We start from the raw sequence: 19,044 nt of genomic DNA on the forward strand, positions 1-19,044 counted from the left end.
AAGATGTCCAATTTCCTCCTTTCCATCATTTCTACAATTTCTTCTAACTTCCCAGTTAGAGTCCTTACGTTTAAGGTGCCCAGTCTTAAACCATCTCGTAATCCTTTTCCATTGCTTGGTCGGTTTCCTTTAAATCCGTTCCGTGATCCGAGGCATGTTCCCTTTTTAAAAGCAGTTGATTTATCCACTACTGGCTTGCTAGGCCTATCGCAGCTTCACCAGAGCCCCGTTAGCCGTCACATTTCAGGGTTCCCATAGGGCCTTCCCAGCTACCGTAGCGGTCCTGGGGCACACGAAGTCCCCGCTGTACATCGCCCCTATAGGCAGTCCCCTACTTTGTGCCGTTGCCCATCTCCCACGACTTGGACGAGGGGTTGGACTTATGGGAGATGAATAACTGAAAATAATTTTTAAAATATCATATCATTGTAGTGCTGAGTTCAAATATATCAGTGGTTCTTCTCTAGCACTCACAAATTTGAGAAAATACTTTTGTTCATAATGACTGAATATATTTTCCTAAAAATTAAACTAAAATAAATATGTGTATTGCTTTTAGACAGAAAATAAGGATCATATTTTGTGTGTGTCCTTGCAGGTTGCAGGTTTTTAAATTTATTTCCACTTTCACCTCAAAGCTTCTTTTGGAACACTTTCTCCATTTGACTGCCATCTGGCTGATCTCTGTGTTGTTGTTGTTGTTGTTTTGCCTTTAGTAGTCTGAAGACATGTTTGTGAAGCATTCCACGCCGTTCCATCCTGTGCAAATCTCTGCCTATCTGCATAACTACTGCAAACAAACATCCATTTGAAACTGATTATTGTATTCAAACCTTGGTATCCCTCAACGATTTTTACGCCCCCCCCCCCCCCCCTCTCTCTCTCTCTCTCTCTCTCTCTCTCTCTCTCTCTCTCTCTCTCTCTCTCTCACACACACACACACACACACACACACACAACCAAATTTACGAATCATTGATGCCTCTGGACGCGTCCTATCAACTAGTCATTTCCTTTAGTTATGTTCTCCTGCAAATTTCTTTTTTTTCCCGGTTTGGTTCAGTACCATCTCCTTAACATTTGATCCACCCATTTAATCTTCAGCATTATTCTATAGTGCTATATTCCACATTTCTATGTGATTTACAAATTATTACTTATAGGCTATACATAATTCAACTCTACCCCCTCCCGCGCCACTGTGCTTTCCACATTATTGTTAGACTTATATCAGGAGTCATATATGATTGTAAAATAACGAAACATAGATTAAAAAAAACATGAATCAAATTAAGTTATGTAAGCTAAAACATATTTATGAAGAAATACTTTGATACTGGGTGTCAGTTCTGAGAAGTAATATTACAAGAAAGGTAAAACTCTTTTATTTGCCTGGGGAAAAGGTGTTTACAGTAAATAAGTGGATCCCGAATATGTTTAAGTTTCATTTATGTGATGGTAGCTGGTTGCAGGTATACTGACAGCATACAGATGTAAGACGAAAAGATGCTGAGGACTAAGAACATAAGTGATCAGTACTGTAATTGGTATAGAAGAGCAGGCTCTAACGTAAAAAAAAAAAAAAAAAAAAAAAAAAAAAAAAGGGGGGGGGGTTGGGGGGAGGGGGGGGGAGGGGATTTTGCCTGGCGTTAAGAGAAACAGCATGTAAAAAACAATGATGGAAAAAAAACTCACATCTGAAAACAAGACACAGGCCAGGTGGAAGGTAGTTAATAATGAGTGTAACATCAAAAGGGATAAACAGACATGATGTAGCAATCTGAATGCGACACATTTCAATACTTCTACTGATAGATACTGAAAAGCAGACTTTTTGATTTGTCAAAAGCTTTTACACTAGCCAAGAGATGATATTAAATAAACTGCAGTTCTACAGCTTTACAGAAAAAACTGTTATATTATCTTATTCAAGTAGCAGAATGCAGGAAATTTTTGTTAATGGTGTACAAGTGCATAAGAACACCCCTCAAGGTTCAATACTGTGCCCAGTTATATTTATTATTTATATTAATGACTGGCCATATAACATAATGTGGGACCATATAATGCATTTATTTATTTATTTGGCAATAATCCATCTGCCTGTATAATACTGAGACAACAGAGATGGTAAAATATGAAATAGATCAGACTGCCAATAATGTTGAAGTGTGGTGTAATGCAGACTCCCCTTGAATCAATCAAGGTAAAGCACAAGAACTACATATTACATGAAATCGTAACATTCAGATAACAATTGATTCCAAAGTATCACAGGATGATTGCAAAAAAAGTGTTATGCAAAAGTAGAAAAGATCATTTGCACTTAGAAAACAACGTCTTTCTGTTAGTATTCCAGTGCTGAAAATTGTCAATAATGCTTTAATATATAGTCATATAGCATATGGTACCATTCTGTGCGGCCACCAAAAGAACATGACAAATGCTTTTAAATTACAAAAAAAGACAATGAGGATAATATGCAGCATGGCACTCAGAACTTATCGACTTAGCTACAGAAAACTAAAGATTATGACTCTGACATCTCTATGTATATATATTGCAGTATGCAATGTACATCAAGGAGAACTTGGGTAGATACGAGCAGTATTGCTTGTGCCATAAGTACCAGACCAAGAAAAAAACACGATGTGGTATCATTTGTTGTAGCTTAAAGAAACAAAACAAAGACTATTAAAATAAGTTTTTGGATGAAGTCCTTCTTCCGAAATAGAAACCACACCCAAATTTGCACGAGCACAACTGAGACCCACACGGTCATCGCCTTTGGGCACTGGAGCCTGACTGGACTGTGACTGTCTCTGACATGAAGCAGTCTGCCGGGATGGGTGGTGCAGGTAAGGAGATAGCATGGGGTAGGAGAGGAAGGGGCAGCAGGGTAGGATTTGGGGCAGGTGTTTATACTCCCTCTGAGAATGTGTAGGGACTTGTTAGAGGCAGGATAGTGCTGCTAGGTGCAATGTCTGAAGGCTGTGCTGGAGGGGGGGGTTTGAAAATTTCCCATGTTGTTGTTGTTGATGTTGTTGTGGTCTTCATTCCAGAGACTCGTTTGATGCAGCTCTCCATGCTACTCTATCCTTTGCAAGCTTCTTCATTTCTAAGTAACTATTGCACCCTACATCCTTCTGAGTCTGCTCAGTGTATTCATCTCTTGGTCTCCCTCTACAATTTTCAACCTCCATGCTGCCGTCCAGTACTAAATTGGTGATCCTGTGATGCCTCAGAACATGTCCTACCAACCAATCATATCTTCTAGACAAGTTGTGCCACAAATTCCTCTTTTCTTCAGTTCTGTTCAGTACCTCCTCATTACCTATGATGCCTCAGTACATGTCCTACCAACCAATCATTTCTTCTAGACAAGTTGTGCCAGAAATTCCTCTTTTCTTTAATTCTGTTCAGTACCTCCTCATTAGTTACATAATCTACCCATCTAATCTTCAACATTCTTCTGTAGCACCACATTTCGAAAGCTTCTATTCTCTTCTTGTCTAAACTATTTATCGTCCGCATTTCACATCCATACAAATACTTTCAGAAAAAACTTCCAAACACTTAAATCCATACTCTATGTTAAAAAATTTCTCTTCTTTAGAAACGCTTTTCTTGTCATTGCCAGTCTACATTTTATATCCTCCCTACTTCAACCATCATGAGTTATTTTGCTCCCCAAATAACAAAACTCATCTATTACTTTAAGTGTCTCATTGTTGAGTGTCCTTTCTGCCAACTAGAGTGTCAACCTAGGTTAACTACAGCTGTAATTTCTCCTTACTTTCATCAGTTCGCAGTACCAGCACAGCAAGGGCATTTTGGTTAATGTTACAAGGCCAGATCATTCATCCAGACTGTTACCCCTGCAACTACTGAAAAGGCTGGTGCCCCTCTTCAGGAACCACACGTTTGTCTGGTCTCTCAATAGATACACTTCCATTGTGATTGCACCTATGGTACGGCTGTCTGTACCGCTGAGGCATGCAAGCTTCCCCACCGACGACAAGGTCCGTGGTTCATGGGGGTGGATTGGGGGGGGGGGGGGGGGGGGAATATCCCATATCCCTAACTATAATGCAGTCTCACATACTGTTTGTGTTGTTGCTCATGGAATCAACCCAAATGATCTGACCATCAGATTACACATCTCCAGTTGCAACCCTTCCTTCTACAGTGGCCTCTTGTCTGTCCAAATTCCATTAGTCCATAGCCTTCACCTACCTGGTCTTGCAAAACCTTATAAATCAGCCCAAATCTCCTTGTAAAACCTCCTATGCATCCATAAAATCATGCTCAAATCTCCCTGCATTATCTCCTATGCATCTGTAAAATTCTCCAGTGCCAAAAGAGTGAAACTCTTTGAATCTAGAAACTAGTCAGCATGCACGACACCACCTGATAAACTCTCCAACCTGTTCACCACCTACTCCCACATTTGACTACTGCTGTTTACCGTCTCTACAGGTATAAGATGCTCCATCAAACCTTCCTTATCCCCTCATAACCACCAAACCCTGCCTCACAGACCAAGAACATAGCACACCCTCAGAAACTCATTCCCACCACTATGCGGAACCCAGGAGCTAAACAGACCTGAAACACAAGCCTCAAAAAGCTTCAGTCCCAATTCATAAATTCAATAATGCTAGGATTTTCAAAGACCTTCTCCCTCAACAGTGGAAACACTTTTTCACCACCAACCTTGCTAATCAGACCCAACCTAAAACCACCATTGAACCCTGCCTGACTCGGTTTACTCCTCCACCCAACTGTCATCCACCCCCACTGTCTCCGAATCAGCACTTATCAACTTTCCAGAATTTCCTAACCTTGAGCCATACCTCACCATCAGCACCCAAATCCCGCAATGTAAAAACTAACCTTACATCCATGGAAATAACCACAATCCATCACCTAAAAGCTGATCCAGACCTTATAATCCTACATACCGACAAAGTCTCCACCACTGTGGTTATGAATCGCAAGGATTACCTGGCAATGTGACTCCTCCAGCTGTCAGATTCATCCACCCACAAACCCTGTCACAGTGAGCCCTTCCAAGAAATCCAGCAGGACCTTCAGTCCCTCCTCAGACCCCTAGACCCATCCCAGAATGGCTCTCCAGAGTATATATTTCACTACTCACCCTCACCATTCCCCACACTCCTACCTTCTACGTGCTTCTCCTAACATCCTTAAATCCACCAATCCAGGACACCTCATTGTGCCTGATGACTGTGCCCCCACAGAGAGACCCTACCGTATTTACTCGAATCTAAGCCGCACTTTTTTTCCGGTTTTTGTAATCCAAAAAACCGCCTGCGGCTTAGAATCGAGTGCAAAGCATGCGGAAGTTCTGTAAAATGTTGGTAGGTGCCGCCACAACTAACTTCTGGCGCCGAATATATGTAGCGCTCGTGTTTGCTGCTATCTCCTTTAAATCCTGTCTGCCTAATAAACTACGAAACTAGAGTGAGACAACAGCAAATGCGGAAGAATATACGTATCGTGTCACGTTTATATTCGTATTATTCTTATGCCTAATAGTGATACAGCCAGAAATGAAGCACAGCAACTGACTAGATTTTAAAATCTAAGATGACTCTAATTTCTGTGCAGAATTTGATGTACTAAAGAAGCGTCCACAAAGATTTTCAAACAGAGAAAAATTTTCGCCTAACTCTCGTTCAGAACATGTTGTATCATACGCAGTCTATTATTTGGTTCTTGTTGATCATTATCAAAGAAAGCAGCAGTGTAAGTAACAAAAAATAGCAGTCTCTTGCCATTGTTTCGCTAATGAGATGATTCCTCTCTCTCTTTATTTTAAAAAAAAATTGTACGCGGCGGTAGCGCGCACAAAAGCAAGCCATGCCGCAAGCGGCGACAGGCAGTAAACATGCAGTATCAGAATGCGACAAACAATGCATGACACAGTACAGTAATGCATTTTCAGCTTAGAGTGACGTAAACACCTATAACAAAGAAAACGGCACTTATCAGATCAAAGCAAAATAAGCAATCGATTCAAACCAGACGAAGCACGTGTAAAATGAAGGGTACCCGTATAAATACGGACGGAGCACCTGACACATAGCAATGGCTACGTGGTAAAGCTTACCTGCTTAGCTCACGACTCGAACCAAACTACTGTAGCTGTATCGTCATTCATTCGACCTAAATTGTGTCTCATACTACAATGGACCAACTTTGTTTCGATTTGGAGGTGCAGCCTAAAACTTTTCTCTCCCCTTGAATTTCGAGACTCAAATTTCAGGTGCGACTTAGATTCGTGAATTTTTTTTTTCCTTTATTTCGAGTCTCATTTTTCAGGTGCGGCTTAGATTCGAGTGCGGCTTAGATTCGAGTAAATACGATATGCTCTGGTGAACCAACACTTTAAGCCTTTTAACTGTAACCTGCCATCCTATATAAAAGAATGAGGAAACTGACTCCACAGTTCTGTTCCTTTGGCATCCAGTACCCTCTTTGTCACTGTTGATGCCACCTTCCTGTACAGCGGGGTTTACCAAACTGTGTTCTGTGGAACACTGCTGTTCCACAGGAAGTAAAGTGCTCCGCAAAAAACAATAATACGGCAGTTTATCATCATTTTTTCAAAAACATTTGTGATGATTTGCGTTTAGTTATGATTTGAAATTGATGTAATCACTGAATATAACAAATTTTTCTCATTCTTTAAAATTTTGTTAACCTTGTAAACAAACAAAGTACCAGGATTCTCAGTGTTCCATCAGGGAAAAACTTCGAAACTCCTGCTCTACACTAACATCCTCAATGCCCATGGGCTTGCTACTATCGAACACTATTTTTCCCAATGCCTGACTGACCCCAAACATACAACCTTCTTCTTGGTCACCATCACCAGCTATATCCTTATCCACAATTGCTTCTTGTTTGAAATCATTGCGTACAAACAAATCCATGGTACAGCAATGAGCACCCAAATGGCACCACTCTATGCCAACCTTTTCATGGGCCATCTAGAGGAATCCTTCCTAACTTCCCATAATCCCAAGCCTCTTGTCTCCATCCAGTTCACTGATGGCATCTTTGTAATCTACTGAGGATGAGGACACCCTATCCACATTCCTCCAGAACCTCAACACTTTCCCCATCAAATTTGCTTTATTTGGCTCTCCTCAACCCAACAAGCCACCTTACATCATTACCTCCTCCACAGCGAACCTACCCCCCTCCAACTATACTTCCAATTTGACAGCTTAAATTGTAGCCCTCTCCAGATACGATAAAGAGTCTCATGAAGGCCTTCACTCACTGAAATTACCCTCCCAATCTTGTTCGGAAACAGTTCTCCCATGCCTATCTCTTCAGTATCCACTGTCTGGCCACAAAGGAGCATTCCTCTCATGACCCAGTACAACCCAGAACTGGAGAAACTTGATTACAATCTTTGCCAGGGTTTCAACTACCTCTCGCCATGTCGTGAAGTAAGGAATATCCTCCCTTCTATTCTCCCCACCCCTCTTATAGTGTTGTTCTGCTGCCCACCAAGCCTAAGCAATACTTTTGTCCATCCCTACACCAAACCCCTTGCCTTATGGTTCATATCCCGAAGATGACTTTGATGAAAAAGCGTGCCCCATAAATCCGCCCCACTACAACCTACTCCAGTCGTGTCACAAGCATCTTCTACCATCAAAAGTGGGGCTGTCTGTGAAAGCATCATGTGATCTAAACAATAAGCTTCATCTACTGTTCCACTTTCTGTGTGGACATGGCAACTAACAAGCTGTCTGTCTGCTTGAATGGCCACTGCCAGACTGTGGGTAAGAAATGGTCAGACCACCCTGTTGCTGAATGTACTGTCCATCATGATGTGCTTCACTTTAATCACTGCTTCTCAGCCTATGCCTTTTGGATTCTTCCTGCCAACACCAGCATTTTTGAATTCCGTAACTCCCCTGGCCTCAACCTTCACTAATCCCTATCCTCCACCCACCTATCCTGTGCCATGTTCTCACTCCAGCTGTACACATGCCTTTTATCCCACCAACGTTCCTACAAGTCTTTTCCTCTTCTGTACCTCTCTGCTCTCCCGTATTACTCATGTATTAAATGAATTTTTCATGAGTGCTTGACAGAACATGGCAGCAATATTAAACAAAAAACACTTTCTTGAAGAAAGTTTTGCAGGATGCCAGGAAACTGGTTCCCATTTAATATTTTAAACTGGTATGAATAGGATTTCCGTTCACCAGATATCATATTCAGCAGTTCAACTTCCCTGAGTGCTTTATTCTTGCTGTCACAGTGTGTAACAAAAAAGAAGTAGAGTTTTCTGTATTCCAGACAATGCAGAAACAATTTGTTGTGATGCAGCAATCATCATATTGTTTCAAAGTAGAGGGTGTACATAAAGTCTGCAAACACTTTCAATTATTTATTGCACAAGAACTAAACATTATATAGATGTCATACATATTGCATTTTGAAGAGAAACTCTCAAAGTATTTTTTAAAAACATTCGATATGCGAACTGTGAGTGACCCGGTAGATGTCAATTCGGTAATCATATTCTTGCCATACCCGTCCCAGCATGGCATCGTCGACTGTGGCAGTCACTTCTACATCTACATCTATATCCATACTCCGCAAGCCACCTGATGGTGTGTGGCGGAGGGTACCTTGAGTACCTCTATCGGTTCTCCCTTCTATTCCAGTCTCATATTGTTCATGGAAAGAAGGATTGTCGGTATGCTTCTGTGTGGCCTCTAATCTCTCTGATTTTATCCTCATGGTGTCTTCGTGAACTATACATAGGTGGGAGCAATATACTGCTTGACTCTTCGGTGAAGGTATGTTCTCGAAACTTCAACAAAAGCCCGTACCGAGCTACTGAGCGTCTCTCCTGCAGAGTCTTCCACTGGAGTTTATCTATCATCTTTCGCGATTACTAAATGATCCTGTAACGAAGCACACTGCTCTTCGTTGGATCTTCTCTACCTCTTCTATCAACCCTATCTGGTATGGATCTCACACTGCTGAGCAGTATTCAAGCAGTGGGCGAACAAGCGTACTGTAACCTACTTCTTTTGTTTTCGGATTGCATTTCCTTAGGATTCTTCCAGTGAATCTCAGTCTGGCATCTGCTTTACCAACGATCAACTTTATACGATCATTCCATTTTAAATCACTCCTAATGCATACTCCCAGATAATTTATGGAATTAACTGCTTCCTGTTGCTGACCTGCTATATTGTAGCTAAATGATAAGGGATCTATCTTTCTATGTATTCGCAGCACATTACACTTGTCTACATTGAGATTCAATTGCCATTCCGTGCACCATGCGTCAATTTGCTGCAGATCCTCCTGCATTTCAGTACAATTTTCCAATGTTACAAACTCTCGATATACCACAGCATCATCCGGAAAAAGCCTCAGTGAACTTCCGATGTCATCCACAAGGTCATTTATGTATATTGTGAATAGCAACGGTCCTACGACACTCCCCTGCGGCACACCTGAAATCACTCGTACTTCGGAAGACTTCTCTCCATTGAGAATGACATGGTGCATTCTGTTATCTAGGAACTCTTCAATCCAATCACACAATTGGTCTGATAGTCCATATGCTCTTAATTTGTTCATTAAACGACTGTTGGGAACTCTATTGAACGCCTTACAGAAGTCAAGAAACACGGCATCTACCTGGGAACCCATGTCTATGGCCCTCTGAATCTCGTGGGCGAATAGCGCGAGCTGGGTTTCACACGACCGTCTTTTTCGAAACCCATGCTGATTCCTACAGAATAGATTTCTAGTCTCCAGAAAAGTCATTATACTCTAACATAATACGTGTTCCAAAATTCTACAACTGATCGATGTTAGAGATATAGGTCTATAGTTCTGCACATCTGTTTGACATCCCTTCTTGAAAACAGGGATAACCTGTGCCCTTTTCGAATCCTTTGGAACGCTACTAGAGACCTACGGTACACCGCTGCAACAAGGGGGGGCAAGTTCCTTCACGTACTCTTTGTTAAATTGAACTGGTATCCCATCAGGTCCTGCGGCCTTTCCTCTTTTCAGCGATTTTAATTGTTTCTCTATCCCTCTGTTGTCTGTTTCGATATCTACCATTTTGTCATCTGTGCGACAATCTAGAGAAGGAACTACAGTGCAGTTTTCCTCTGTTAAACAGCTTTGGAAAAAGACATTTAATATTTCGTCCTTTAGTCTGTCATCCTCTGTTTCAGTACCATTTTGGTCACAGAGTGTCTGGACATTTTGTTTTGACCCACCTAATGCTTTGACATAAGACCAAAATTTCTTAGGATTTTCTGCCAAGTCAGTGCATAGAACTTTACGTTCGAATTCATTGAACACCTCTCGCATAGCCCTCCTCACACTACATTTCGCTTCGCGTAATTTTTGTTTGTCTGCAAGTCTGTGGCTATGTTTCTGTTTGCTGTGAAGTTCCCTTTGCTTCTGCAGCAGTTTTCTAACTCGGTTGTTGTACCATGGTGGCTCTTTTCCATCTCTTATGTTCTTGCTTGGCACATACTCATCTAACGCATATTGTACGATGGTTCTGAACTTTGTCCACTGATCCTCAGCACTATCTGTACTTGAGACAAAACTTTTGTGTTGAGCCGTCAGGTACTCTGTAATCTGCTTTTTGTCACTTTTGCTAAACAGAAAAATCTTCCTATCTTTTTTAATATTTCTATTTACGGCTGAAATCATCGATGCAGTAACCACTTTATGATCGCTGATTCCCTGTTCTGCGTTAACTGTTTCAAATAGTTCAGGTCTGTTTGTCACCAGAAGGTCTAATATGTTATCGCCATGAGTCGGTTCTCTGTTTGACTGCTCAAGATAATTTTCAGATAAAGCGCTTGAAAAAATTTCACTGGATTCTTTGTCCCTGCCACCCGTTATGAACGTTTGAGTCTCCCAGTCTATATGTGGCAAATTAAAATCTCCACCCAGAACTATAGCATGGTGGGGAAATCTACTCAAAATATTTTCTAAATTATCCTTCAGGTGCTCAGCCACAACAGCTGCTGAGCCAGGGGGCCTATAGAGACATCTAATTACCATGTCTGAGCCTGCTTTAACCGTGACCTTCACCCAAATTATTTCACATTTCGGATCTCCGTCAATTTCCTTCGATTCTCTCCCAGAGCTCTGCTACATCACGTGGTAGAGGTGGTACATACGCCAGATCTTTCATGTGGCCCCACAGATAAAAGTCACACGGAGTGAGATCTGGTGATCGGGGAGGCCATTTCATGAAACAGCTGTCCCCTTTTGTAGCACGGCCGATGCATCAATGCGGGAGCTCCGAGCTCTAATACCCACAAGCTTCAGGATCAAAATGGGGTGGAGCCCCATCCTGCTGGACGATGAAAGGAGAGTCCAATTGCATTTGAGGCAGCAGCAACATGTCCAAGTAGGAAAATCCACTGACAGTGCTCTCGCACCTGAACTCACCATGTTTGCAACTAGTGCTGACTATCAGCAAATCACCAAACTATACTGTGGCGGTATATGTGAAAAAAAAACTTTCAGGGCTTCTCTTCAAAATGACATTTGTATGATATCAGTACAATGTTTGATTCTTCTGCAATAAATAATTGAAAGTGTTCCCGGACTTTATGTACACCCTGTACACCATAACCATTATTTGGTAGTTAGAAAGAAGTAAAAATAATTAAAATTTATAAAAATTACTGTGGATCTAAATTATGTTAAGAGTTGTTGCATAATAAAATGTGATGCACCAAAGATCACAAATGAAATTAATTTTGTTTTTAATGATTGTTAAGAATTGGTGTTGAAGCCACATTATTTCTGATCTAGTGTCATTATTAATAAGGCAATGTATATATATTGTGAGATCTGTGCTGTAGGGTTAAGCATCATTGCCTGATTACCAATACATCCAAAATTTTCATCCACCAAGTGCCTAAAGTGTGGATAAAAATCATCGGCAATGAGAGCTGAAGACTTCGATATAATAAGTCACCCTCGTTCTGCCAGCAAACTTGTCAAAGGGGATGGAGGAGCGAATGGAAGTTCAGGGCACTATCTTGCCCTTAGTGTGGAAAATTGTCCCTAAAAGTTGGAAGAATCAGCAATGATCAACAGCATTGAGGATGCAGAATGCAGTGGAAACCATTGCGTTAAAGACACAATGTGTGTATCACAGACATGTGACCTCTATTTGAAAATGTGTTAAGGTGACCTCTCCATTGTCACAAGAATCCAGATGAGCCCCCATTCAAATCGCTGAGAGAGGACTGCCCAGGGAGAGGTGCCAATGAGAAAAGATGGAATAACCAACAAAGCGGAAACATTCTAAGAGTTGGAACATGGAATGTCAGAAGTGTGAACCTAGTAGGAAAGCTAGAAAAATCTGGAAAGGAAAATAGGATTTCCACTCAGACAAATATAATATAATATCAACAGCAACAAAAAATGATGTAATGGGAACAAGATTTGTTAGGAATAGGAACACAAGGCAGAGTGACAGGGCTCTTCTCATAAGAATTAACAACAAACTGACTCTGGAAAAAATTTTCTGCCATGTGAAATGGTGCAAGATGTTTGAAATTCTGAGAAAAATAGGAGTAAGCTATAGCGAAAGATGGATAATATACAATATGTACAGCAATAAAGTGCTCAGCTTAAAAAGGCTGTAAGATAGGGATGCAGTCTTTGCCCCTACTGTTCAATCTGTACAACAAAGAAGTAGTAATTGAAAGAAAGAAAGGTTTAAGGGTGGTGTTAAAATTCAGGCTGAAAGGATGTCAATGATAAGATTCACTGATAACATTGTTACCATCAGTGAAGGTGAAGAAGAATTACAGAATATGGTGAATGGAATGAGCAGTGTAATGAGCGCGGAATGTGGATTGGGGGTAAACCATGAAAGATGAAAATAATGACGTGTAGCAGAAATGAAACCTGCAATTAATGTAACATCAAAAATTGTGGAGCACAAACTTGATGGAGTTAAGGAATTCTACTACCTTGGAAGCAAAATAACACATGTCACATGAAGCAAAGAGAACATAAAAAGCAGATTGTCATAGGCAAAGAGAGCATTCCTGGCCAAGAGGAGTCGACTAGTATCAAATATCAGTCTTAATTTGAGGAAGAAATTTCTGAAAATGTATATATGGAGCCCAGTGTTGCATGATAGTGCATCATGGACTGGGAAAGCTGGAAGAGAAGAGAAGAAAGGATTTGAGATTTGGTGCAATAGGAGAATGGCCCCCCATGAACCATGGACCTTGCCGTTGGTGGGGAGGCTTGCGTGCCTCAGCGATACAGATGGCCGTACCGTAGGTGCAACCACAATGGAGGGGTATCTGTTGAGAGGCCAGACAAACATGTGGTTCCTGAAGAGGGGCAGCAGCCTTTTCAGTAGTTGCAGGGGGCAACAGTCTGGATAATTGACTGATTTGGCCTTGTCACACTAACCAAAATGGCCTTGCTGTTCTGGTACTGCGAACGGCTGAAAGCAAGGGGAAACTACAGCCGTAATTTTTCCCGAGGGCATGCAGCTTTACTGTATGAATAAATGATGATGGCGTCCTCTTGGGTAAAATATTCCAGAGATAAAGTAGTCCCCCATTCAGATCTCCGGGCTGGGACTACTCAAGAGGACATTGTTATCAGTAGAAATAAAACTGGTGTTCTACGGATCGGAGCATGGAATGTCAGATCCCTTAATCGGGCAGGTAGGTTAGAAAATTTAAAAAGGGAAATGGATAGGTTAAAGTTAGATATAGTGGGAATTAGTGAAGTTCGGTGGCAGGAGGAACAAGGCTTTTGGTCAGGTGAATACAGGGGTATAAATACAAAATGAAATAGGGGTAATGCAGGAGTAGGTTTAATAATGAATAAAAAAATAGGAGTACGGGTAAGCTACTACAAACAGCATAGTGAACGCATTATTGTGGCCAAGATAGACACGAAGCCCATGCTTACCACAGTAGTACAAGTTTATATGCCCACTAGCTCTGCAGATGATGAAGAAATTGATGAAATGTATGATGAGAAAAAAGAAATTATTCAGGTAGCAAAGGAAGACAAAAATTTAATAGTCATGGGTGACTGGAATTCGACAATAGGAAAAGGGAGAGGAGAGAAGGAAACATAGTAGGTGAATATGGATTGGGACTAAGAAATTAAAGAGGAAGCCGCCTGGTAGAATTTTGCACAGAGCATAACTTAATCATAGCTAACACTTGGTTTCAGAATCATGAAAGAAGGTTGTATACATGGAAGAAGCCTGGAGGTACTGACAGGTTTCAGATAGATTATATAATGGTAAGACAGAGATTTAGGAACCAGATTTTAAATTGTAAGACATTTCCAGGGGCAGATGTGGACTCTGACCACAATCTATTTGTTATGAGCTGTAGATTAAAACTGAAGAAACTGCAAAAAGGTGGAAATTTAAGGAGATGGGACCTGGATAAACTGAAAGAACCAGAGGTTGTACAGGGAGAGCATAAGGGAACAATTGACAGGAATGGGGGAAAGAAATACAGTAGAAGAAGAATGGGTAGCTCTAAGGGATAAAGTAGTGAAGGCAACAGAGGATCAAGTAGGTAAAAAGACGAGGGGTAGTAGAAACCCTTGGGTGACGGAAGAAATATTGAATTTAATTGATGAAAGGAGAATATATTAAAATGCAGTAAATGAAGCAGGCAAAAAGGAATACAAACGTCTCAAAAATTATATCGACAGGCAGTGCAAAATGGCTAAGCAGGCATGGCTAGAGGACAAATGTAAGGATGTAGAGGGTTATCTCACTAGGGGTAAGATAGATACTGCCTACAGGAAAATTAAAGAGATCTTTGGAGAAAGGAGAACCACTTGCATGAATATCAAGAGCTTTGATGGAAACCCAGTTCTAAGCAAAGAAGGGAAAGCAGAAAGGTGGAAAGAGTATATAGAGGGTCTATACGAGGGTGATGTACTTGAGGACAATATTATGGAAATGGAAGAGGATGTAGATGAAGATGAAATGGGAGATACGATACTGTGTGAAGAGTTTGACAGAGCACTGAAAGACCTGAGTCGAAACAAGGCCCCAGGAGTAGACAACATTCCATTAGAACTACTGACAGCCTTGGGAGACCCAGTGCTGACAAGACTCTACCATCTGGTGAGCAAAATGTATGAGACAGGCGAAATACCCTCAGACTTCAAGAAGAATTTGATAATTCCAATCCCAAAGAAAGCAGGTGTTGACAGATGTGAAAATTACTGAACTACCAGTTTAATAAGTCACAGCTGCAAAATACTAATGCAAATTCTTTTACAGACGAATGGAAAAACTGATAGAAGCCGACCTCGGGGAAGATCAGTTTGGATTCCGTAGAAATGTTGGAACACATGAGGCAATACTGACCCTACGACTTACCTTAGAAGAAAGATTAAGGAAAGGCAAACCTACGTTTCTAGCATTTGTAGACTTAGAGAAAGCTTTTGAAAATGTTGATTGGAATACTCTCTTTCAAATTCTGAAGGTGGCAGGGGTAAAATACAGGGAGCAAAAGGCTATTTACAATTTGTACAGAAACCAGATGGCAGTTATAAGAGTTGAGGGGCATGAAAGGGAAGCAGTGGTTGGGAAGGGAGTGAGACAGGGTTGTAGCCTGTCCCCAATGTTATTCAATCTGTATATTGAGCAAGCAGTAAAGGAAACAAAAGAAAATTTCGGAGTAGGTATTAAAGTCCATGGAGAAGAAATAAAAACGTTGAGGTTTGCCGATGACATTGTAATTCTGTCAGAGACGGCAAAGGACTTGGAAGAGCAGTTGAATGGAATGGACAGTGTCTTAAAAGGAGGATATAAGATGAACATCAACAAAAGCAAAACGAGGATCATGGAAAGTAGCGAATTAAGTCGGGTGATGCTGAGGGAATTAGATTAGGAAATGACACACTTAAAGTAGTAAAGGAGTTTTGCTATTTGGGGAGCAAAATAACTGATGATGGTCGAAGTAGAGAGGATATAAAATGCAGACTGGCAATGGCAAGGAAAGCGTTTCTGAAGAAGAAAAATTTGTTAACATCGAGTATAGATTTAAATGTCAGGAAGTTGTTTCTGAAAGTATTTGTATGGAGTGTAGCCATATATGGAAGTGAAACATGGATGATAAATAGTTCAGACAAGAAGAGAATAGAAGCTTTCGAAATGTGGTGCTACAGAAGAATGTTGAAGATTAGATGGGTAGATCACATAACTAATGAGGAGGTATTGAATAGAATTGGGGAGAAGAGGAGCTTGTGGCACAACTTGACAAGAAGAAGGAACCGGTTGGTAGGACATGCTCTGAGACATCGAGGGATCACCAATTTAGTATTGGAGGGCAGCATGGAGGGTAAAAATCGTAGAGGGAGACCAAGAGATGAATACACTAAGCAGATTCAGAAGGATGTAGGCTGCAGTAGGTGCTGGGAGATGAAGAAGCTTGCACAGGATAGAGTAGCATGGAGAGCTGCATCACATCAGTCTCAGGACTGAAGACGATAACAACAACAACATTAACAACAACAGGAGAATGTTGAAAATTTGGTGGACTGATAAGATAAGAAATGAGGAAGTTCTCCACAGAATCAGCGAGGACAACACTGTCAAGATGATAGGGCATGTGTTAAAATATCTGGGAATAACTTCCATGGTAATAAAGAGAGCTGTAGAAGGGAAAAATTTTATCGGAAGGCAGAGATTGAAATAAATCAAAAATCAATTGTGAGAACATATGGTGCAAGTGCAACTCTGAGATGAAAAGGTTGACACAACAGAGGAATTCCGTGAAAGGCCACATTGAATTAGTCCTAAGACTGATGACTCAAAAGAATAAGCCTTGTTAATACTATGTCATTTTTGTACACAATAAATGTAAAAAGTTGTTATATGAGAAACTGAGGATGATGGAATTTTCTGTGATTTTTATTGAATGGAGCATCCAGAAATCTATAACAATTACCTATCATTTTATAAGCAATTCTGTCATTGCAGGCCTATGTAATCTCCTTTCTGTGAATTACATATTTAGTGGCTCATTTTACAACTTAATATCTTTTTATTTGGAATTAGTGAGTTTCAGAGCTTTGTTCAGTCATCCTAATTTAGATTTCCCCCAATTTTTTCCCAAATCCTTGAAGATGAATGCCAAAATGGCCACAGGAGACAGCTTATTTCCTTCCCCAGCCTTGTTCAAGCGCATATTGTGGCCTCAATAACCTAGTTGGCAATGGGTTGTTAAATCTTAGTCCTCGTTCCTTGTTCATGGAATAGCTGTGGCTCATGTGATGTCACAAAACATATTAAATGCGTTCCAAATTAACTGCTTCATCCTAGTTTGTTTGTTTCTTAAGTTGATATATATCTCACCCACATTTCTTTAGTTTTGTTCAGATATTTTTTTTTTTTTAAGTTTCACATTTTGCAATGTTATCTATCCTTTTTACATCTCCTGTGGAACGAGAAGGGCTTAGCTGTAAATTACAAAGCATGTGACTCTGATACAGATCATAATGAAATGCAGTGGGGCTAGTTTCTGTTCTGCCTACCATGCTCGACAAAACAGAACATTGGGTCCTGAAGCCAGATGAAAATACGGATAAGAATTTTGTATTGCGCACATGGGTACAGATTCCAGGCGGGACTTTTTTTTACATTTTTTGTAATACAACATTGCCATAGTTGTAGGTACTATCATTATGATCATTACCATAAAAATATAATTCATTACGCATTTGTTAGCGAACTTACAGGAAAAGTTCTTGATCGTAGCATTTTTATCAGGTATTACTCAAGGAAGTCACACTGACCTGCAATCAATTCACGATTACCGCTATTTCATAAAATTTTTGGAATTACATAAAGGATAGAAATGTGTTGTTACACATGTTTATCACAAATTATATACTTTACAGATTTTTTTTTTTTTTTTCCTTTTGCAGGTGCCAGTTTTGTGGGAAAGCCACAGTTCCATTTCTTAGTGTTACCATACTTGATTATCGGTCTCAGCCAAAAATGGCTTCAGCACAGAGTCAAGAAAGTGTGAACAGAAGTAAAACTTCCTTGAATCGGCTTTCTTATCTGGGTAAGCAGAGTCTGCCTATGCAGCAGTTATAATGAGTTGTTGAAAAACCCTACTATTAGTGATTTTATCATCTAAAGTGCTCATTTATTACTGTACAATTTATGTCTCTCCCACATGAGGATGTGTACATGATAAATGTACTTTGGTATATGTTAACTGAAGTATTTAAGCAGCACAAAAGTTTAACATACATTCAAACATGTGATGTAAGCAGCAAACCTGGGCTGAAAGTTGCAGTAATAATTTCAACTGCAGTAATAAATTGTAAGGAAAATAAAAATACAAAAAGGGAAAAAATTCTGTTGGACACAGTTGAATTATCTTTGTATGTATTCACTATGAAATATACTTGGAAGCTGTTGTGAACAGATGTAGATTATTTAGTGAGGTTCAGGAGGGAATCTTAAAAAATATTGCCACAACAGCAATATGGAAAGTTACATGTTCCATTACTAAGTATAAAAGTACCAATCAAACTCAGTTCTCAGTAAATCAATGAATATAATCAGTGTTTGAAAATATAATGTGATAGGATAGATAAAAGAAAGCTACTCACCAAACAGTGACACAAAAAAAAAAAAAAAAAAAAAAAAAAAAGAGGAAACGTGTGAGCTTTCTGAGCCGGTGGCTCCATCTTCTGGCAGAGGGGTTGAAGGGGAAGGAAGGTGGATGAAGGAAAAGTCAGGATTGCTTTGCATATATTGCAATGTATTATCAAGATGGAAGACCTCATAGAAACATATGTAGAAGTTAAAAATTGCAAGTTTGAACTTGAAGTGTAACATTTTAAATGTGAAGAAAATCTTTTACAAATGTTGACTATTTTAAATGAAAGTAAAAAGATGATTTACTGAGCAGGGAACTTGTTGGTTAAGAGTGGAACTCATATTAGTGAATTGCC

At 40.2% G+C, this 19,044-nt stretch overlaps 1 protein-coding gene across 3 annotated transcripts in view; it reads left to right on the forward strand.

Moving 5' to 3' along the window:
* Positions 1 to 19,044, forward strand: part of LOC126412139 (DENN domain-containing protein Crag) — a 302,966-nt gene that overhangs the window by 247,883 nt on the left and 36,039 nt on the right. For all 3 annotated transcript variants that reach the window (XM_050081588.1, XM_050081589.1, XM_050081590.1), the window contains one exon: positions 18,001 to 18,143. In XM_050081588.1, the coding sequence (XP_049937545.1) occupies positions 18,001 to 18,143 (143 nt within the window). The remainder of the gene's footprint in view (positions 1 to 18,000; positions 18,144 to 19,044) is intronic.

Source organism: Schistocerca serialis, chromosome 7 (genome assembly GCF_023864345.2).
Source record: "Schistocerca serialis cubense isolate TAMUIC-IGC-003099 chromosome 7, iqSchSeri2.2, whole genome shotgun sequence".
NCBI classification, from domain to species: Eukaryota; Metazoa; Arthropoda; class Insecta; order Orthoptera; family Acrididae; genus Schistocerca; species Schistocerca serialis.